This window comes from Gekko japonicus, unplaced genomic scaffold, assembly GCF_001447785.1.
Source record: "Gekko japonicus isolate JY-2015 unplaced genomic scaffold, Gekko_japonicus_V1.1 scaffold1020, whole genome shotgun sequence".
NCBI lineage: Eukaryota > Metazoa > Chordata > Lepidosauria > Squamata > Gekkonidae > Gekko > Gekko japonicus.
Genome location: NW_015177039.1, coordinates 329,295 through 352,211, shown reverse-complemented (window position 1 = coordinate 352,211; position 22,917 = coordinate 329,295). Strand labels below are relative to the sequence as shown.

Genomic DNA, 22,917 nt, shown 5'->3' with positions numbered 1-22,917 from the left:
AGAGTTGAAGTAGGTGGAACACTGAAGGCAGGTTAGGAGGAAGAACTGTCTAGTGTCCACCACCTTGTCTCCAATCTTGCAAAGGTGAACATATTTACATTGAAATCTTGAAAATGTGAACATGTTTATACTGACAGTTTCTCCCATACAGTGATTACAGAGGCTGTAGCCTATAATATCACAAAACCTCCTACCCCTGCTGCTATTGCCTGCCATTGCTCAGCCAGGCAGCAGGAGGAAATTCCAGGGAGAAATGGTGGGGAAGGGAATCAACATCCTCAGTGTGATGATGTTGCTTCTGGCTCAACCTGAAAGTGACACCATCATGTCAGGTGATGCTCTAGCATTTGCCCAAAACTCTGTGGTCAGAAGAAGAAGAGTTGGGTTTTATACGCTGCCTTTCTCTGCCCTAAGGAGTCTCAAAGTGGCTTACAATCACCTTCCCTTTCTCTCCCCACAATAGTGGCCTTGTGAGGTAGGTGAGGCTGAGAGAGTTCTGAGAGAATTGTGACTGGCTCAAGGTCACCTGGCAAGCTTCATGGGAGGAGTGGGGAGTCAAGCCCAGTTCTCCAGATTAGAGTCTGCCATTCTCAACCACTACCTGATGCTGTGACGTGATGACGTTACTTCCAGGTCTCACCAGAAGTGGCGACATTGTGCCAAGGATGTAGATCTCTCTCTGCTTCCAACTGCAAGTGCCTACTTCCAGGCCCTGCCTGGAAACCCTACTGCAAAGATTGGCTTCCAATGTATTTGATATCTTTATCTTTGCCAAGAGAATTAACACACACATGTCTGTCATGAGTCTGCTCAGCAGGGCTAGAGTTTGAGGTTACTAAAGCATCCTACTCGGCAGAACTCATTTATCACAGAAATGAATATGTAAACTCCCTTGACAAAAGTGTTACTTTGCATCCATAATCCTCATGTGAGGGTACTAGTTCTTGCAAATAATGCTTCTGTATGAGTATTGATTGACTTCAAGCCTCTTGGCAACCACTGTATAAGTGAATCAACTCTGAGGGTTTTTTATTGAATTCTTTAATCAGCAGCAAATGTCACATGACCCTGGTTTGTTCTAATGCTGCTGGCCCCATTTTTCAGTTATGAAACTAAGGAAAGTAATGTGCTAGTATTGTATAACTTTTGTTCCCATTATTACAGCAAACAAGCTTCCTTCTGGTGGTGCTCTGAAGTGAAACTTTTTCATCTAGATCACCTCACCTTTCGTGCTTATATTAACCTAAAAGGATGTCAGCAACTGTTTTAACAAAATTAACATTCTGTAGTTGTGATGACAATGGGTTCCCCCTTCTCACAATTCTTTGGAATTTTCTTTGAAATTACAGAGCCAGTAATAAGTTAAACCTCACTGGGAGAAATCTGTTATCTTTTTTCATCTACATTTTGCATGGATACCTGCTGCCTTCAAATCCTTTCTTGGTTTGCAGTCTTTAACAATGTCCTTACAAAACATGATGTTTGATGAGTTTTACTGAATAAACAGAATAAATGCTTACATCAGATATGAAATGATAACATAACCAAGTGTATAACATAATAACTATACAGCAACAAAAGGATTAAAGACTTTTAAAAATCTATCCCGATGTTCATCAAAGGAGCTCAGAGGAAAGGGGGAAAACAATGTCATTATAAATGCAGAAAGTAAATATAAGTAAAATAGTTGTTTACATTTTTCATTTGATCCTATGATGGACCCCTGCTTTTTCTTCACTGTGAGGCAGATCTTTCCCACCAAAACTCTTAGTTCCCTTCAAGTACTGAGCTAGTCCCCTGTAGCGTGGTATTTGCGGCTTTATAAATCTGAATGTTCCACCCTTTGACAGAAGTTAATTTGCCTTTTGCCCAGCCCAGGGACTTGTCAGGAGAAAACAGGAGCCCTCTTTTTAGATCCATTGAAATGGCACTGGAGACTGTGTACAGTGAACAATAATAAATATTTTATTTAATAAGCAAGGATGGTATGGGGTAGTCAGGTATTGGAAAGGCTGAGGGAAACATTGGTAAAACAGTATATTTTTCAGTTAACAGACAAGATGGTGTTGAAGCAGCTTGTTTTTTTAACAAATTCTTGGTTCTTATCAATGCGAGATAGTTGACTAAGTACTTTGGTTTCAGTTACAATGTTTCTGCACACAGTTTCCTAATAACTGTTCTGGTTTTCTGGAAAGGTCATTCTTTTAGTATAGCAAATTCATTCCCCTTTTCTGAAATCACAGTGTGTCTTCTTTCCCCTGAGTAGTATATTACCATTTCCTTTCACAACAGACCAGGGACTTCCTCAGTGCCAATTCCCTGTATAACTGGACAGGACTTATATTTCTTCCCTGAAAATATAGTCCTATTCCTTTTGGCCTGATTGGGAGCCTAAGCTTGCTACCCAGTCACTCTTTGCCAAAATCTCAAACCCCAGTTCTTAGTGTCTGTGTGAAAATGTACTTGAGCTTTAACTGACACTGGACTCTGGATTCTTAGATGGAATTCTTCCTCAGGTCATGTTTCACACAGCAAAGACCAGGATCTCTCCTTTTATTCAAAACGTGAACCTGTCTGACAGACTTTTAGTCAGACTCTTCAGATATCCACTCCTTTAGCTGAACTTTTACTTTACTGAACAGTAACTGCCACTGAACTCAAAATGAACTAACTCTCCCCTCAGCACACAGCTGATCTTATATTTTCCTCAGCTGGTGCTGGCCAATCAAAGGGGCACCCTGTCACTCAAGCTCAGCATTCTTGAGCAGAATTAACTATTCACCTCCCTTCTCTGATGTTGCTGCATTAGGAAAACAGCATTTTAAATATAGTGTGTCACAGATCCTCATAATAACCTTGTAGTCTAGTTTGAGAGAGATTTACTGGCCCAGGGTCAGCTTCGTGGCTGAGTGGGGATTTGAACCTTCCCCCTCCCCCAATACTGCTTTGATGCATTTACCACTATATCATACTGGCTCTCATATTCTTATTACAGTTTGTGAACATGAGATCATACTTTCACATAGGGCTCCCCAAGCTGGTGCCAAAGGTTTCCACCAGTATCTCCCTTGGCATCCACAAAGCTGTTCAGAAAGTGGATAAATTCATTGTAAGGCAGGGCTTCTTACTGGCTGCCCTCATTCAAATGAAAGGGTTTTCCACTGGAGGATGAGAAGGACTTGTAAACATCTAGGCTTTTCATAGATAATGTGTGGTTCCAGTCCCCCTTTAAGACTTTCTTCTTCCAGGGGGGCGTGGCATTGCCAGCAAGTATGGCAGATGAGTAACTGCTGCCCCTGCCTTATCCCAATTCCCCCCAGAGAATTTCAATGCAAGACCTTCAATTTAAGCACTGACTTTCTTTGAAGAATGGGCAAGAATGACCCACCTAAGATTAAAGCAACTTCAGATCCACTTTGCTCAATAAAAGAGCATTTTGAGGCAGAGACGCAGTGGGGCTCATCTTCCCAGCCGGAAAACAAAATGGCGACTGCATCTAAAACGTCGGAGCAAATCTTTTCAGAGACTTCAGACTCAGCAGTTTTAAACTATTTAAAGACAATGGAATCAGGTCTGGGGAACAAATGTTGAATTTATCAACACAACTAGAAGACATTCAGATCTCTCTTTCCCAGGTGATTGCAAAAGCCGATTCAGCATTAGAGGCAAGCATGGTGAATCAATCTGATATTAGAGTGTGACAAGAAGCTTCACAAAACCGAAATGATTGCCTAATAACTGTAGAAACAAAATTAAAAGCCTCTAATTTAAAATTTTGTGGGATAAAGGAAAATGCTGAGGAAAATTCTGACTTAATCTCATTTATGGCTTCTTTTATAGCCAGAGCATTACAGTTGGAAGAAGGCATTTATCCCACTATTACATATTACATATAACATGCTTGGGCTCACAGACTAAGAACAAGCGCTCAGTTCCTAGAGATATTATTGTCACCGTACCAGATGCTAGAGTCCGGAAAAAATTTTTGGAGGAAGCAAAGAAGCCTGACACCTTTTACTATTATGAAGATCCAATCCAATTTTTTCCTGATGTTCCCAGAGAAGCTTTATTAATAAAAAGGAAGTTAAAAGATGTTACTAAACAATTGCAAGCTCAAAAGCAGAAGTACAGATGGTTACCATTGGGAAAGCTCTTTATTTCTCATCAACGGCAGCTTGGGACAAAGAAAGTGGCAAGGACCTTCTCATCATATTACAACAGGAAACACCAATGGAACAAGGAGATAAGAGAATCTTCAAAAGAAAAAGTTTCTTTTTCCCATATCACCTCAAAAATCAAGCAAAATTCCGTATCCTGAGTTTTGTTCTTTTAAGTTATTAGTTTAATTTGGAAAGTTAATGCCTAAAGCAAGGAAGAGCAATTTTTCCAGTTGTTTTATATGTTACTTTAATTTTTTTTATTTTCTAAGGTTTTGAAGCATGATAGCCTTTAAGAATAACAATCACTGTTTACTCTCTGGGGGGCAGGGTGGGGTAGGGTGGCAGAGTTTGGGTGGCTCCTAAGAAGGATAGTTCCTAAGTGACAGAAGATAGCTCTGCCATACCAGTGACTTTAATGGTTTTCGGATCTTTCCAATTCAGCCCCCAGGAAATTTGGGTAATTCCTGGTTGCGGGAGATAAGTAGAATAGTTGACCCAGATTTTGTGTTGGTTAAAGGGGGTGGGGGGAGGAAGGGGGGTTAGTTTAGATTTTTGTTTGGGGGGTAGGTTTAGACATTTTGTGGTTTCTATCACTGTTTTGTATATTGGTGGACCTAGTTAGTCTTTAAGCAACTAGGAGAAATAGTATTAACCTCTTATACTCAACTGGTGACATTTGAAGAGTATTATAATCTGTATTCCTATAGTTTGAAGTCAAGTACAAGCACCCAACATGTTGGATACATATAAAAGCCAGACAGTTAACATCCATGGGTTAAACAACTGTATTAAAGAAACAAGAATGACTTCATTTATTTTGAAAACATGTTGAGATATTTTATTACTTCAGGAAACCCATTAACATTCTGATACACACCCGGTCTTGAAGACTCAATGGTATAACCAGCAGTTTCATGCTCACAGCTCCTCAAAGGCAAGAGGTGTTGCAATTTTATTTGCTCCATCAGTACATTTTATTTGTGAGGATACATTTGCAGACCCCCATGGTCGGTATATTTTTGTGAAAGGCAAACTTGATACTGAACTGATAACATTTGTTTCTATATATGCTCCCAATAGCCAACAAATTCAATTCATAGATGAGACCCTGAGTAAACTAAAGAATTTTCAGGAAGGCTTAACGATAATAGGTGGTGACTGTAACATGATAGTGGACAAACATCTGGATCTAAAAGTAACAGTAAACACAAGCCCCCAGTTAACAAATATACTGAATTACAGGAAATCCTTGAGAATTATCAACTGACACATGGAGAGCAACGCATCCCCCAGAAAGAGACTATAACTTTTTTCTCTCCTATGTTTAAAACATATACACGTATAGATTATATATTTCATTCAGATTTTATATTGGACAGAGTTAGAGAAATTAATAATGACCCTATCATGTGGACAGATCACACATATATAGAATGTAAAATAATAAAAAGGACATAATAAAATGACAACATACATGGAGATTGAACAATTCTCTTTTATTAAATAATTAAACAAACAATAACTAATTATTTTAAAGAAAATGATAATGGAGAAGTAGATGAGTTTACTCTCTGGGAGGCATTCAAAGCTGTAACAAGAGGCAAATTAATTGCCATAGCTTCCAACCTGAAAAAAGAGAAACAACTCCAAATTAGAAATATACTGAATAAAATTCAGAATTTCAAAAGGTTACATAAGAAAGTGGAAAATAAAAATATATATAAAGAATTACTGGCTGAGCGTAGGCACCTAGAAACAATTAAAGCAACGCAGATACAGAAAAAATATTCTTTTTTTTAAAAGCAACAATTCTGGCAAAAGAATTCAAAAAATTAAAAAATCTTAAAATGGAGGGTAAATAGTAAGCTTTTAGAACGCAGAATTTTTATATTAAAGATGATAAAAAAACAGAGACATCATAACTCGACAGAAATTGCAAATTTCCAAGAGAAGGACATTTGTAAAGAACTCTCGACTGCTCATCAACAATTTTTAGACTCAACCATCACTTCCAAGGTAGTGAAATAAACCATTAAGTATTTAAAACCAAATACTGCTCCAGGATGTGATAGGTACATTCCCAAATTTTATAAAACCTTTTGTAAAGATTTGAGTGAGCCTTTGGTAAAGATTTGTAATGTCATTATGAATAAAGGTATTCAACCACCACCCTGGGGAGAAGCCCATATTATTACAATTCCAAAAGAAAATAAAGATCAGGAATCTCCAGCATCATAGAGACCTATAGCATTACTTAATTGTGAAGCCAAAATATTTTCCAAAATTTTAGCAAATAGATTGCAAAAAATAAAATCAAACTACATTGATCCTGATCATACAGGGTTTATCCTGGGTCATTCCATGACAGATAATATTTACCGTACATTAAATATCATTTCTTATTGTACGTCACAGAAACGAGAATCCATCTTGCTCACAGTGGACTTAGAAAAAGCCTTTGATAGTATTGAAATCATTTAAAATAGCTGTTGGATGTGATGAAATTTAGAGACAGATTTCAAAATGCAATTAAGTCTATTTACTCCAATGCTACTGCAAGAATTCGAATCAATAATGTACTGAGCAGAGCGATAGAGATGCATAGGGGCACCAGACAAGGGTGCCCCTTGTCACCCTTGTTGTTCACACTAGCAATTGAGCCACTTGCTAATGCAATTAGATCAAACCCTGGAATTACAGGCATTAAAATAGGCCAACAAACACATACAATTAGCTTGTATGCTGATGATTTATTAATTTATGTATCCAATCCTGATGCTTCCTTAACCAAGCTTCAAAGGGTCTTCCAGGAAATGCAGTCTCTAACGGGCCTCAAAGCAAACATTTCTAGATCTAAAATCTTTCCCATTATGCTTAATAATGCATTAAGTGAAAAACTACAAAAACATTTCCCTTTTGATTGGGTACAGTCACAGTGGAAATGCCTAGGGATTCAAATTCCTAATGACCTCAAGGACTTAGTTAAGTGTAATTTTAATTCTTTATACAAAGACATTAGAAAGCAATTAAAACAATGGCACAAAAATGGTTTTTCATGGCCTGATAAAAATCAGTATTCTTAAAAGCTTTATATTACCAAAATACCTATTTTTATTTAGGGCTATTCCCATCTGTATCCACAAACAAGAAATTTTTAAGTGCCAAAAAGGTTTACTTTTTTTTTAATTACAAAAAGCCGAGAATTAAATTCTCTGCTTTAAAACGTGTGACTAAAAATGGTGGTTTCGATTTTCCAGACTTATATACATACTATGTAGCTGCTAATCTTCCTAATATGGTACGAATTGTATCCACTAGCTTACCCTTAAGTTGTGGACAAATACAAGAATCAGAAGTAGAGCAATATTCACTTCCGGAATTATATTGGAGGCATCCTAAAACTAGGCAGGATATGATATTGCAGAATGAATTTTTTAAAATAGCACTGGAAATCTGGGATCAAAACAGAAATTTTAGTACCAAAAAATCCTCAATTATCAACATTTCTGAACAAGAATGGTTTCAGCCGGGTAAGGAAAAGAATGCTTACCAGGCATGGAAAAAGGCGGGAGTAACCCAAATAATTAATTTGACAAAGAATGGAAGTCCACTAAATAAGGCTGAACTAGAAAGGAAGGTAGGTGAAAAAATGTCCTGGTTTAGATTTCTACAAATTAACAGTTTACTACATGGTTTTCAATGTGCAGAGGTATTCTCCGGACCCCTTATGGATTTTGAATTAATATTAAAGAATACTAAGGGGGAAGTGAAAAGTTTAATGTCTAAAATATATTAAATTCTTCTTAACAAAAAAAGGAGGCAATTCTTAATGCTCAAAAGCAGTGGCAGATGGACTGTAGAATCCCAATTATTGAGTAAATTTGGCATTCACTAAACAATACCTCTAAGGTATTTAGTATTTGATTTAACACCTTCAAAGTTTTGCACAGATGGTATTTGACTCTTGTTTTATTACACAGAATAAATCTGAAGTTCACAGCAAAGTGTTGGGAAAATTGCGGTTATCTTGGGGATTATATACACTGCTGGTGGCATTGTCCTCAAATGTATGACTTTTGGAATCAAATATTGAAAGAAATCTTAATAATAAGACAGGGGAGACAGGGTTTTTTTTTTAGGTGTGGACTATACCTATAAAGAATAAAAGCAAAAAATATTAATATCTACATTAATATCTGTAGCTAAAATAGCTATAGCACAGAAATGGAGACAAAAAAGCAGTCCTACTATATCTCTTTGGCAAAAGAAAATATGGGAATGTTTTATTTATAGCTGTATTTCGTTGACTGCGAGGTCACCAAAGGCAGAAAATAGTCAAAAATGGTTTCAAGCAGTTTGGTATCCACTGATAGGCTATTTAGAAAATTGTGGGATAGTTCCACTTTATAGAAATTTGTTAATTTTTGAGTCTGTTTTTGAATTCTGAATATGTTTTTGTTGTAGGATATATGAGAAGTATTAGTCATGCTATGTATCGTTAATGTATTGGCTCAACCATTGTTGTTCACCTACACACACACACATACTCCTTTTGTTATTGTCATAAATTTAATAAAATTTAAATTAAAAAAAGGACTTCCTTCTTCCCAGGAGGTAGGAAGAGGGAGGTATTGTATTTGGTTCGACTTCCTGAGGCAGCCATTTGGAGTTGGCTCCACCTCCTGTTGCAGCTATTATGGGATGGTGGTTATTAGACAAAGGTAAAGGTTTCCTTTGCTTGAAAGCCAGTTGAACCCGACTTTAGGGGGCGGTGCTCATCTCTGTTTCCAAGCTGAAGAGCCAGTGCTATCCAAAGACTTCGCTTTGGTCATGTGGCCGGCATGACTAGACGCCGAGGAGCATGGAACACTGTTACCTTCCCACCGAAGTGGTACCTATTTATCTATTTGCAATTCCTTGCTTTTGAACTGCTAGGTTGGCAGGAGCTGGGACCAGAGACGGGAGCTCACGCTGTCATGCGGCACTCGGGTTTCATACTGCTGAACTACTGACCTTCCGGTCTGCAGTTCAGCGCCTTAACCACTGAGCCACCGCAGCCCCTTTGTGCTTACTACCCCCCCTCAAAATTCCAAAGGTTCTCACAGACTCAAAAAGGTTAGGATGATTCACTGGATCTCACAGAATGTGCTGCCATCAGCACAATTATTTTGTGAATTGGGTCCAGCAAACTTTTCATTCAGTCACATCCTATAAAAGGTGAAAGATTTATGCAATCTGAAGAGAAACCAGAGTAGCATTCCTGAAGGTTTAGCATTCCCAAATCTTTTACGTTATTATTATGCATTTGTTTTAACAAACCTTATACATACATTCTCGGAAGACTGTTCATTGGGATGGCTGCAGATTGAGGCATCCTTAACATATACTCTCATTCCGGCTGAATTTTGCTAAAATTCTAAACTTAATAGATCAACATGTCTTTATTTTACCCCATTAATGGAAAATATGCTTAAGGTATGGGATAAATTGTGTTCGAAATTATTACTGGACATTTCTCCATATGCCACTTCTCTTAACCAATCTTGGTGTAAACCTTGACAAGATCCTGGGATTTGTTTTGGAGATCTGTTAACCTGACTAGATTGATAGGTTTATATCCAGAAAAATAAATTGTACTATCCCATGGTATCACCAATTGTATCGTTTATTGACCTCTAAACCAATAAAAGCAGCATTGTCATATCCATTATCTGTATTTGAACAAATTATTAAAGCAGAATCTGGTTCATTAACAGGTCTTTTGTCTTGTACATATTGTTTATTAGGTTCAATTCTAACACTTTCTCCAGTTTCAGCCCCTACGCAAAATAGATGGATTCAAGATTGTCGATCTAGATTGAATCCAGATGATTGGCCTAGTGTTTGGAGGGCTCCTAGTAATCTATCTCCTATTTTCTCTATTCGTTATCAATATTTTAAATTGGCTCATAGATGGTTATTATCTCTGCACTGTCTTCAGAAAATATATAAAACTGGTTCTGATAAATGTTGGAAGTTATGTGGATGTTCTTCTGACTTTTTGCATAATTGGTGGGCTTGCTCTAAAATTTATGGATTTTGGGATTTCTTTCCCAAATAGGACAGATTATGGGTGTTTGCCTAGCCCTAGATAATATACCTGAAATGGTTCCTTTAGAATATTGGCCTGCCATACAAAAATAAAATAGACTCTGAAAGGCTGGCCATATTGTTAACAACTGCTAAACTTTTACTTGCAGCAAAGTGGAAAGATTCTTCAACTCCCATGATTGAACAATGGGCCATTAAATTATGGGACCTTTTTATAGTGCGAAAAATTACTAATGCATCAACTTCCATTGAGTTCTGTAGACAACAGAAATTTATTACACTGTGGTCTCCTATTGTTGAATATTTGTCTGCAACAAAGCTATTCCCCTCTAATCCTTATTATTGTAAAGTGTGTTATTTGTAATAGTCTTTTCTATACAAAATGTTTTATATTCTTGGACAATGGTAAGTTTTGTGTATGTATTTTAAAATTAAATTTTTAAAAATTCAGTCAGATCCAGTTCCCCTTTTCACTACAGCCCGTTCCACAGCTTCTTGAACATACAGGTCCCGTGATCCCCAGTATAGCTTTCTGTGATAGTCAAAAGGGACCCCTTCTGACTTTATCAACAGCAGAAAAGCCCTATATTCCTAAGGTGCATCCTGGTTCCATTAAAATCAATGGAATTTTTCCCATTTCATTGCAGTGAGTTCACACTGCTTTTGAATACAGATAAGTCCCTAGAAACTCAGACCGTTAATTCCCAACGTGTTCTCTTTACAGGAAGAGGATTTATTAAATGTACATATACTAATGTACACATACTAATGAGATATTTTTGCACAATTGCATCCATGTATATTTTTAATGTCGATAGGTGAAAAGTCCTCATTACTGTAAAGTAACCATTATTTCTGTGGGAACTTTTCCCTTGGTAATATGTACCCCACTGGACTATACAACTTGAAACATTCAGCAATAAAGCTCTAGTAGCTCAAGCTACAGCAAATGTTTTCTGTTGTGCCTGAAGTTTTGTTCTTTTATGCAAGTCATGCAGTAACCTTTTCAAAGGACACAGTGTTCTGACCTGTTGCCTGCAGGTTGCCATTCCCTTTGTGAACACACATCTTCCTGGGGTATTTCTTTCCAGCAGAAACTTCACTCGCCTTCCTGTGTGAATCCCGATGTAGCTGTCAATCACTCCCATATCCTCAAGCCTCAGAGAACTGAACAAAGCAATCTTAAAAGCATGAGGCAGTATTTCTGCACCAAAGTAACCTTACAAAGTATCAAACAGTGCCTGGCAGCACATTCAATCAAAGTGGCCATTGCTTTTACATTATTGGAACATAGGAAGAAAAAACACTGGACTGGAAAATGTGTTACATACTTGCTTTTTAAACAGACTGTTCTCCTTGCTCTATCTGAGGAGGTGCCAATATACTTTCATTTATTGGGTTGGTTCCAAAGGGGCCAGTTTGGTGTAGTGGGTAAGTGCGCGGACTCTAATCTGGGAGAACCGGGTTTGATTCCGCACTCCTCCACTTGCAGCTGCTGGATGACCTTGGGCATGCCGTAGCTCTGATAAGAGCTGTCCTTGAAAATGAGCGGTTTCTGTCAAGACCTCTCTCAGCCCCGCCTACCTCACAGGGTGCCTGTTGTGGGGAGGGGAAGGGAAAGGAGTTTGTAAGCCACTCTGAGACACCTTTGGGTAGTGAAGGGCGGGGTATAAATCCAATCTCTTCTTCTTCTTCTTCCTCTAATGCAAGGAGGCTTCCACCAAAGAGAGATGCCTCTTCTATCAGAGGAGGGCACTTTGGTGGAACAGTTTGATCCCAGCCCTTATATCTTGTGTATATCATTTTTATTACTATCCTTTTTGCACTACAAACAGGGCCAGGTTTGGGGGGCCCTGGGCAGAAAGTGCCTTCTCTGCTATGATACCCCTTGCTTGTTCTTCCATCCACTCATTTTTGTGCCCCTCCCACACCACCCGTGCATCCTTCCCTGCCCACTCACTCACTTGTGAGCCATACCACTATCCACACACATTTCCCACAATGGTGCCTGGCAGTGCATGCAACTTGGAGCAACAGCACTATGCACTACCTGCACACTGTTCTCCCAACAGTGCTGGGCAGCAAATATGGCTGCGAGCATTGCCACTGTGTACCACTGCCATCCCTGTCCCCCAGTGGTGCTGGACAGAGCATGTGAATGTGAGTGTTGTCCCCATGCACCAACCACATGTCCTCTCCCCCACTTGTGGCCAGAAGCACAGGTGATGAGAGCTGGTGAAGGGACAGGTGTACAGGGGCAGCAGCAGTAGACCCTGCCCGAAGCTCTGGGCCCCAGCAGCTGCCCTGCTTCCGGATATGCTAAGAGTGGCCCTGACTGCAGAAGCTAGGCATTTGGCCGTGATTGTGTTTAAAAATACAAGCCTTGTTTACAATCTAAAAATGAAAGAAGATAACTGATCTGGGAGACCCCAGTTTGAATCTCCACCATACCTTGGAAGGTTGCTGAGTGACCTTGTGCCAGTCATACACCCTCAGCCTCATGTATCAAACAGAGTTGTTGTGAAGATAAAATGGAGGAGAACTATATAAGCTGCTTTGAGTCCCTCTTGGGACTCAAATAAATAAATAAATAATCATACTTTGTTCTAATAGGACAAAATTCATGTTTCCCTCTAGCTTTCTTTATGAAATGAATGCTTCCTTTCAATTTTTTATTCATAGTTATCTCACAGACCACACTAAACCTTTCTGGTTACCATAATCTCCTTCTCCCTTCCTCCTTGTGAATATCATTCTCATTCTGATGTAATTATTGATCCACAAAATTAGGTCCATCTGTATTTCATACACTGTTAGGTTTCTGGTCATCTTCAGCTGTTCTGCCTGGCCCTATCAGCAAGGCTGGCATGTTCTCACAGTCTGACTCATAGCCCCCAGGGATTCCTCCTCATGAAAGGTGAAAAGTACTGGGTCCGATACATCAGGATGCGGACCACGACATCCGAGAAGATGTGTTTATTGGTACTTAACACATGGAACAGAAACTAACGGCCGGATGGCCAACTTTATACAATTGTGTAGGGACACCCCTAGGTCCTATTGGCGGGTTTGAACTTCCCGCCAATGTCCCTATTTGCTCCTTACTTGTAGTTCAGGAGCCCAGTCCCCATTGTCTTCTGGACTGAAGCTCTAGCTGCCTCTGGCTGGCGTCAGGCAGTATCTGAAGACATAACAAAAGGACACACAAGCAGACCAGCATCCCATCAGACGCTCATTGTGGTTCAGAACAAAGCATGGCCAGAATTGTGAAGGCAGGCAAATGAATAATTTCCCATGTTTTTGCACCATTTTATTTATAATCCTTGTGTATAACACTCAAGTCAGCTTTCTAGCTTACATATTAAAATTATACACATGACCTTGCAGGAAACCAGCATCTAATGCAGGGAACAAATAAGGATCAAATAATAAAAAGAAGCATATCATTAAGCTAAAAGCCTGAACCATTTTTTTCCTTTACCAATTCTGCTGAGGATGTAGTAGAAGGGCCTTCACCTTTTTAATAAGCTGAAAAAATAATGGGAATAGTTTGGTTTCACAGTACATGACCCTAAAAGTAGCTTACACACACACACCCCAACGCCTGCCATAATAACTTCAACTAGAGCAGCTATAACAAACCTCTTTAGGCAATCATTTCCCAAGCAAAAACAAACTTTTCCCAGCTAACTCAAACCAGGGATCTTGTGTGCAAGCAAATACTACAATTTTAGCATTCTATAAGCCTTTTTGACAGCTTGGGTATTCATATGTACTAAAAAATTACCGTATTTTTCGCTCCATAAGACGCACCTGACCATAAGACGCACCTAGTTTTTTGAGGAGGAAAACAGGAAAAAGTGCCTCTTCTGCTGCTGTTCAGTGGGGAGAGAAGCCTCGAGCCAGATCTCCCAGGCGGCAAAGCAAGAAGGGCCCCGCTGGCCACGATGCTCTTTTTTTTCAGTATACGCTCCATAAGACGCACACACTTTCCCCCCCACTTTTTTTTTGGGGGAAGTGCGTCTTATAGAGCAAAAAATACGGTACTATTTCCCAAACACTGAAAAATCGGCAGACACAATCAGGGAAATATTAAGCTTTCCTGGGAAGCACTGTCATCCTGTGATGAAAGATGCCACTGTACCTTTTATAAAACTGCATTTTTCAAGAATAGCTTCTGCATTTGCTTCTATGTGTGCCATTGATTCGGTCTGGAATTGTCATGATTCATCCACTTGATTTTTTTCAGAGAATCCAAGGAACATTGTTAACAACCTACTGCATGTTTTCCCTGTTGTCCATCTCTTGTCCACCAGAATTGTGGCATTTTTTTAAAAAAATAACAGTTGCAGCACCAGTGAGAAGTAGGACCTTTTCTGAACAGAACAAATATATTTTCTGACTAGATTTTTATGGAGATGATGTCTTTATGAAATCACATTGTCAATTCTATTTGCTGCCAATTGTAGAAAAGTTTACAAATGAGCAGCACATAAACATCCTGCTGTGGAAGCAGCCTATCTTGGGTTTTCAAAATGGAAGCTGGAGCAAAACCACAGTGTGGTAGCAATCTTTATTTTTATTAGTTGTTGTTGATTTTCCGGGCTTTTTCTTTATTTTCCTCTTGCTAAGCAAATTAATTTTCTCCATCTGTGCTCTCACTCCTTGCCATGTATTCATTTGATACTTCAACCACCTCAAAGGAGCTCCATCTAGAGATGTCAGCCTCCAGGGGGGACCTGGGGATCCCCCCCAAATTAACAGCTCATCTCCAGACTACGGAGATCAGTTCCCCTGGAAAAAAAATGGATGCTTTGGAGGGTGGACTGTATGGCATTGTATTCCACTGAGCCCCCTGTCCTCCCCAGCTCCGCCCCCAAATCTCCTGGAGTTTCCTAAAGCTTAGCAACCTTCCCCCCATCCCCCGCTGGTGGCCAGGGGGGACCTGGCAACCCTAGTTCCATAGTAGTGATCCACTCAGCAACAAGTTCAGTAAATTCTTTTGGGGGGGGAGTCCTCAGTTTGCTTTTGGTGGGGGTCTTATCAGAGGGACTAGGCTTAAAAAGGCTTGTGCTACCCATGGCAAACCTGTACTACCCATGGCAAGCCTCACTGCCATGGACTCTTGGCCAGCTGCCATTCGTTTCAACAGGGGTTGTGTAAAAAATGTGGAAAACAAAAATTAACGTCATGCAGCTGATGCCAGTTTTGGTTTCTGATGCACCAGAGCAATAACCTAGAGAATTTCCTTTTCTACTTTGTGAAAATGTTTGTCTTATGTATTTTTTTTTCCCTGGCATTGCAAAGCACTTGACAAAATTCCCATCACAAGATTAAAAGTTAACTTTAATGTTTCTGATGGTAATTCAAAGTCTTTTAATATCAACAGATGTAGGATTAGATTCAGACTAATTGTTGTACTGGTTAAATTATATTTTGAGATCATTTCCACTCTGTTTAAAAAAGAAAAATAACAATTCCTTTGAGACTCATGACACATCTTGCCAAGCATGGTTACTTTTGTGCTGCTTTGTAAAAATCCATTTATCTGTGGAAGACAATGTAGAACTCTTTCTTAGGACTCATATTTCTGCTTTTTTGCTTGCATCTACCAAAATGGAACTGAGAGATGTACTCTAAGCTATTCAAATTAAATTTAGTATCTAATTATGTTTTGTTTTAATCAAAGCAGAACAGATGTTCGCACAGCACTGACAATGCTTAGACCAGCATCTAGAAAAGTAGGGTTCTGAAAGAAAGAACTGGATGATAAGGAAAACAAATGGGTGAAGAAGAATGTTTGAAGACCAACGGCTCAGAGCACAGCGGGTGGTGGCACATCTAGCTGTATGCCTTCTAGTCATTGCTTTATGGTATGGAGGCTGATGAGGGGGCTCCCCAGTAAATAACAATGAGATTATACAGCTTATATATTGTTTTATTAATCGTTTTAAGAAAAAATGGGTTGCTATGGTATAAAGAGAACCTCTTATACATGAATTTAATAATTGGGTCAGACAAGTAGTCATTTCAATCCAGTATCCTGGCCCCAAAAGGGGTCAGATTTGGATGTTTTAAGTCTTTTATCTGCCCCAGGCTGTAACATTATTAGGAGTGTCCCTATAATGAATTTGCTGAGCTTGCCCACTTAATAGCTGTTGATATTCTTACCTTTCATTAATTTGTACAGAACCTCTTAAATTGCAGTTATAATTTTGACAGTTACTGTTTCAAATGACAGAGTTCTCAAAATCAACTGTATAGAACCAGCACCATGCTTATTTAAAAATCAGTTCAAATTTTTCCCTCCCAATAATTTATAGTATATCATGGGAGAGGTACACATTGGAACAATGTTTCCTTTAACTATTTTCTGTTTTTGTTAAGCTGTCTCTGTATTCATTTAAGAAAAAACTTCTCTGAAAACTTACCTTGCATATGTCCCATTGAAAAGAATGAGACTTATACACCAGCAGGAATTTTTAATGTGATCTTGTACTGTTCCTGGTCATTTCATTAAAATCTTACTGGATCCGATCAATCTAGTACAACATCATATTTCCAACACTGGCAAGAATATGTTTCCAGGAAGCCTATAAACTAGGCATGAAGGCAACACTTCTCTACTGTTTGTCATATACAAGCTACAGAGGTACACTGCCTCTGAACTTGGAGGTTTTGTTTGGTTTTTTGTGGCTAGTAGCTGTCAACAGACTTTGTTTCAGGAAGGTATCTAACTCTTTGTCAAACCTGTATAAGCCAGGTTTTCCGGTTTTGGCATCTGCAATGGTGGCCACGGTCTCCTGAAGCTGCGGGAGCCATGCGCCAGTGCCTGCGGCTGGGAGAGGGTGTGAACATCCACACCACCCCTGGAGCCTGTGCGAAGGGCTCCCAGCCATGGGGCACTAGAAGAGCTCTTCCTCCGGCTACTGGCCTGTGAAGGGGGGCTCCTCCATACCCCGAAGGTCCCACCATGGTGCATCTGAGAAGGAACTAAAAACGCACATCGGGACAAGCATTTGGTGGTTGAGCACATTGTGATTGAGAAACGTGGCACAGTGATGGCGGACGCCTTTCCCAGCTCTCTGGGAAGGCATGCCACACAGCAGCGGGGGGGAGGTGCCGCTGGATCAGCACCTCCATGGGGGTTCGGGGGGAACTCCCAGGCCATAGGGCTTTTGAGGGTGAGCCTCTTTTCCTGCTATCTGCAGGGCGATGGAGGCTCCCCTCTGCCCTGACGGTCCCTCCTGCTGACTGCGTCCTCTCAGCGAGGCCATAAGCTGTGTTGATCTGGTCAAGCACAGGAGATCTAGCGGAGGAGCGATCAAGAGCGTGGTCAAGATAAAAACCAACAATGAACTGTGAGTTAAGGAGCGAACTGTGAGTTAAAATGAGCGAATTGTCTTAAGAAGAGAAATCCCCCCCCCCCCAAGAAAAACTTTTTGAGCGATCGGAACTGTGCTGAGAGAGGGACGCTTCTCAGATGCATTTAAATAAGTGGAGAAGAGGGGGATAGAAAGAGAAACGATTGTAAACGGATACTTTGAAGCGAACCCCCCCGATAGCTCTTAAGCGATTGAACCGTGCTGAGAGAGGGATATCTCTCTGACGCATTTATAAAAGCGGAGGGGAGGGGAGAGAGAGAGACGGCTGTAAACGGACATTTCTGAAAGACTTTATTTTTAAGTGTACAGGCCTGTTGTGGGAGATATCCATGAGCATCTAAGCGATTAAACAGCGTAAAGTGATTTTCAGAGCCGGGGAGAAAGCGATTTTATATTGAAAATAAAGCATTAAAATGGAGGACACTCCAAAAAAGTTGGTGAAAACAACTCCAAGAAGAAGGGAAGTAGACGTTATTGCACTTATAGCAGAAGCCGATTCTAGAGCAACTTGTTGGTATTAACCATCAGCTTGCCAAGACAAATCAACAATTTGTGTCCCGGCAGCTCCAGTTGGCAACAATAGCAGAAAAAATAGAACCGAGGGCTTTTAAAGCGAAAGAGTTGGACACTAAATTAAACAGCGATTTCAATGAAAAAAGAAGGAAAACTACAAGAGAAACAGGAAAGATTTACAAGGACTTAACTACTTCCTTGCAAGTGTTCTCAGAAAGTGTCACTTTAAATCCTGCTGAGAGAAAAGAACTTGAATTTGCCTTCACAATCAAGAAACCTTTGAGACGCCACTAGGCCCCGAGGGCGAGACCAGAAAGGAAGACGCTCAAGATTGGCGGTTTTATCCCTTTGAAGAAGGAGGAAGACTGGGCTGCAGAATCTGGAGTGAACGTCTAAGAAGCTATTAAGATTTTAGAGAGTCTTAGTGTAGATGTAAAGGTGGAAGGACTCTGAAAATTGCCTTTATGAAGTGAGCTGGAGGAGATGCTCAGGAAATCTTCTCATAACAAGTAACAAACTAACATATAAGCTTAGAAAGACAAGTTCTCACAAAGTATATTGTTTATTAACAGCTTTTCTTTTTATTACTAATGGTAGCTTAACAGGGAATGATCTCCTAACCTTGGGTTTTTAGTGTAGTGTGGGTTGCTTTCTTTCTCCCTAGTTGTAGTTACCCTTTCCCTATTTTTTCTTGGTAGTTTTTGTAGTATTAAAAAAAATAAAAAATCCCCTCCGTGAGTTCTACAACGAAAAGTAAGTATTGGTTTAAGCAAAGGCATCAAAATCCAAGCGGAAAATTCCCCTTAAACAAAGTGAGGGGAGTGGACCTTTTCTCAGAAGAAATAAACATGGACTTTGCAAAGGGAAATCTGAAGGGGGTTGCAGGCTAATATAAAGAACTTTTGAGAACTTACCAGGCATCTGTAGTTTGTCCTTGCCCTGTGTTTTTGGCACCATTGATTTATGTTTTTCTTTGATTTCCTCAGTCAAAATACATTTTCTGACTTCACTGTGGCTGTTTGGACATCTTTAACTTTTTTGATACAATTTAAGTGGCGTGCTAATTTATATTGGAATGGACTGAATAGAAAGCATTTTTTTAAACTGCCCCCAAAGGGGCAGGGTTTTATTACATTTTCCACATAACATACACAAACAATCATAACCTATACATACATACAAACAGTACAAACAGATACATGGAGGTTATTTTTTTACCAATATTTATACTGGTGCCTATTCCACCTTAATAGCAATTTCTCATGAACTGTGTAAGCAACTTTTCTGTCTCTATTAACCCAACAGGTATATATTTCATTTAGTAAACTCTTAGTCTGTCTCTTGCAAGCTTGCCTACATATATATATCATACCAATTATAAAACCATGACCAAGTATTCTAGAACGTCGAATCTGTTGCGCCTTTTATCAATAAAGTCAATTTATCCAATTCCGCAGCCTCCAAGATTTTATTTACTAGTTCTCGCTTTGTTGTTATCTCTGGTAATTTCCAATATTTTGCATAGAGAATTCTTGCAGCCTTAGTGATTGATTGAATAGAAAGCATTTTAATAAAAGAATCAGAATGCATGCTGTGAAACTTTGTGTCATGTCTGCTTTTAGGTTCATAATCAATTGACTGTGTCTTTGTTCATTTACAGTTTGAAATGCTGACGGGATCATTACCATTCCAGGGGAAGGACAGAAAGGAGACAATGGCTCTCATTCTCAAGTGAGTTGTAAATTCCAACTTGCTTGCCTGGTGTTCTTTTCTTCTAAATAATCTATTTGAACTAAGCATATTTACACATATGAAACATGTAGGAGAAATTCATGGAGAAATTAAAAATTTCAGATGTTCATTAAACAGAAGAGTATCAGAGGGGCATCGATCTAAGGAAATGTGAAAATTTTAAAATGTGTCAGACTTTAGGACCCAGTTTTAATCCCCAACACTTAGCATGGAGCCCAATTTAAGTTATTTATTATATAGCTCCATCTCTCCCATTTGGACTCAGGATTCGTAATGTTGCCCCGATATTGTCTGCTCATTCCCTCAGAGCTACTGTGGCATGACACATCATAAGTAAAACATTGTTGTAAAAATTACTTCTGCAAAGTCTTACATAGTTCTGGGCTTCTTTTGCTCCCCTTAGTTAGAACAGGAAAAAAGAAAATTCCAGATGTGGGTGTAGTGCTTTTGCAAACTGGAGACATTCTGAATTAGCATACCTGTCTCTGTTGGAATGGTGCCAGTGCCTGTGATTATTCCTTCTACTCCAGATGGGCTAGCAGGGACAGCATTAAGCAACTTAAAACAAAAGATAGGCATTCAAAAAAAACTTTTAATGGGTATGTTTTCTGCAAAGTACCAATTTTATTATATAACTGATTTTTTTTCCAGCTAGTCCTGGTAACAGATGGAGTAAAGCCCAAGATACAGGGCATACCAGGTAGAAATAATTGCAAGGCAATTAAAAGGACAATTAGACAGGCCTTGGTTGGGGCCGGGGTGTGCTGGTACGGTGCTCCGGGAGTGAGGTGCCTGGGGGGTGGGCACATGACAAAGCCCTGCCCCCTGCAGCCCTCAGTCGGCACAAGGAGGCAGAAGAAGAAAGGTAAGCTGCCTGCCTCTCGCCCCATCCCTGGTTTCTTCGGGCTGCGTGGAGGTACGGCGACCCCGGAAAGGCCTCCTGCCCCATCCCTAGCTTCCTCTAGAGCCACCGCTCCTGCCTTTCTCTGCTTGCCCGCCAAGGTGGACGGGCAGAGAAAACCCTCCGGAGCGCCCCCCGCCTTTCTCTGCTCGCCCGACGAGGCGGATGGGCAGGGAAAGACCTGCAGAGGCACCCCGCACCATTCCCTGTGTGTGTCTGCACGTGTGCCCCTCTGTGGGTTCTCTCTTCCCCTTCTGTGTGTGTCTGTCTGTCTCTCTCTCTGCCCCTTCTGTGTGTGTGTGGCTGATTTCCCACAAACTACTGCTCCACGTTCATATCTCCCTTTGCCCCGATCGTATGTGTCAATTTCACACCATGGGCTGTGCGGCCGCATTTTGTTCCGCAGCTTCACCCAATTTCCCCCACGTCTACTCAATCCTCACAAAACAGGATTGAGTAGACGCGGGGAAAATCGAGAAAAGCTGCAGAGCAAAATGCAGCCGTGCAACACATGGTGTGAAATCGACACATACGATCAGAGCAAAGGGAAGAATGAGCATGGAGCAGCAGCTTGTGGGAAATCAGCCTGTCTGTCTGTCTCTCTCTGCCCCTCTGTTCCTCTCTCTGCCTCTCTCTGCCTCCCTCTCTTCTCTCTCTCTCTCTCTCTCTCTCTCTCTCTCTCTCTCTCTCTGCCCCTTCTCTCTCTCTGTGTGTGTCTGTCTGTCTGTCTCTCTCTCTGCCCCTCTGTTCCTCTCTATGCCACTCTGTGTGTGTGTTTGTGTCTGTTTCTCTCTGTCTCTCTCTCTCTCTGCCTCTCTGTTCTTCTCTCTGCCACTCTTTGTGTGTGTCTGCCCCTGTGTGTTTGTTTGTTTGTCTCTCTCTCTCTGCCCCTTGTGTGTGTGTGTCTGCCCCTGTTTCTCTCTCTGCTGCTCTGTGTGTGTTTGTCTCTATGTATGTGTCTGCCCCTCTCTGTGTGTGTCTGTTTGTGTTTCTCTTTCTGCCCCTTCTCGCTCTGTGAGTGTGTGTGTGTGTCTCCGCCCCTCTGTTTCTCTTGTTCTAAATAGTTTTTTATGTGGGGTTGTAGTATGTTTTATATTTTATTATGTTGCCCCAAGAGCCTTTGGGCTGTAAGGAGAGATACAAATTGTTCAAGCAAATAAAACAAACAAATAAACAAACAATGATCTACACAGGAAACCTGGTATAACTATATATATTTACTTTGGCCATTTAAAGTATGACTTTTATGAAATAGCTGCTATATCTCTGTAATTGGTCCAAAAGGTCCTAAATTTTATAGGTGTGATGAACTATGGAAGACATTTGTCTTTTTCACACATGATTTCTTTTTGTTGTTCAGTCGCACAGTCGAGTCCGACTCTTCGCGACCCCATGGACCAGATCACGCCAGGCCTTCCTGTCTTCCGCCGTCCTCTGAAGTTTGCTCAATTTCATGTTCGTTGCATCTATGACACTGTCTAATCATCTCATCCTTTGCCGTCCCCGTCTTTGACCTTCAATCTTTCCCAGCATCAGGGTCTTCTCCAGTGAATGCTCCTTTCTCATTTGGTGGCCAAAGTATTTGAGCTTCAGTTTCAGTATCTGGCCTTCCAGGGAACAGTCAGGGTTGATTTCCTTTAGGATTGACTGATTTTATCTTCTTGCAGTCCAAGGGACTCTCAAGAATCTTCTCCAGCACCATAGTTCAAAAGAATCTATTCTTCGGCGCTCGGCCTTCCTTATGGTCCAACTCTCGCAGCCATACATGACTACTGGGAATACCATTGCTTTGACCAGGCAGGGTGATGTCTCTACTTTTTATCATGCTGTTTAGGTTCGCCATCGCTTTCCTCCCAAGGAGCAGGCGTCTTTTAATTTCATGGCTGCTGTCACAGTCTGTGGTGATCTGGGATCCCAGGAACATGAAGTCTGGCACTACTTCCACGATTTCCCCTTCTATTTGCCAAGGAGTGATGGGGCCGGATGCCATGATTTTAGTTTTTTTGATGTTGAGCTTCAAGCCCACTTTTGCGCTCTCCTCTTTTACCCTGAGCAAGAGGCTCTTTAGGTCCTCTTCACTTTCTGCCATTAGAGTGGTATCATCTGCATATCGGAG

General features: G+C 40.4%; 1 protein-coding gene across 1 annotated transcript in view; it reads left to right on the top strand.

The window, feature by feature from the left end:
• Positions 1-22,917, top strand: part of RPS6KA2 (ribosomal protein S6 kinase, 90kDa, polypeptide 2) — a 244,302-nt gene that overhangs the window by 145,213 nt on the left and 76,172 nt on the right. The window contains exon 9 of the mRNA XM_015428014.1: positions 19,809-19,879. Within this exon, the coding sequence (XP_015283500.1) occupies positions 19,809-19,879 (71 nt within the window). The remainder of the gene's footprint in view (positions 1-19,808; positions 19,880-22,917) is intronic.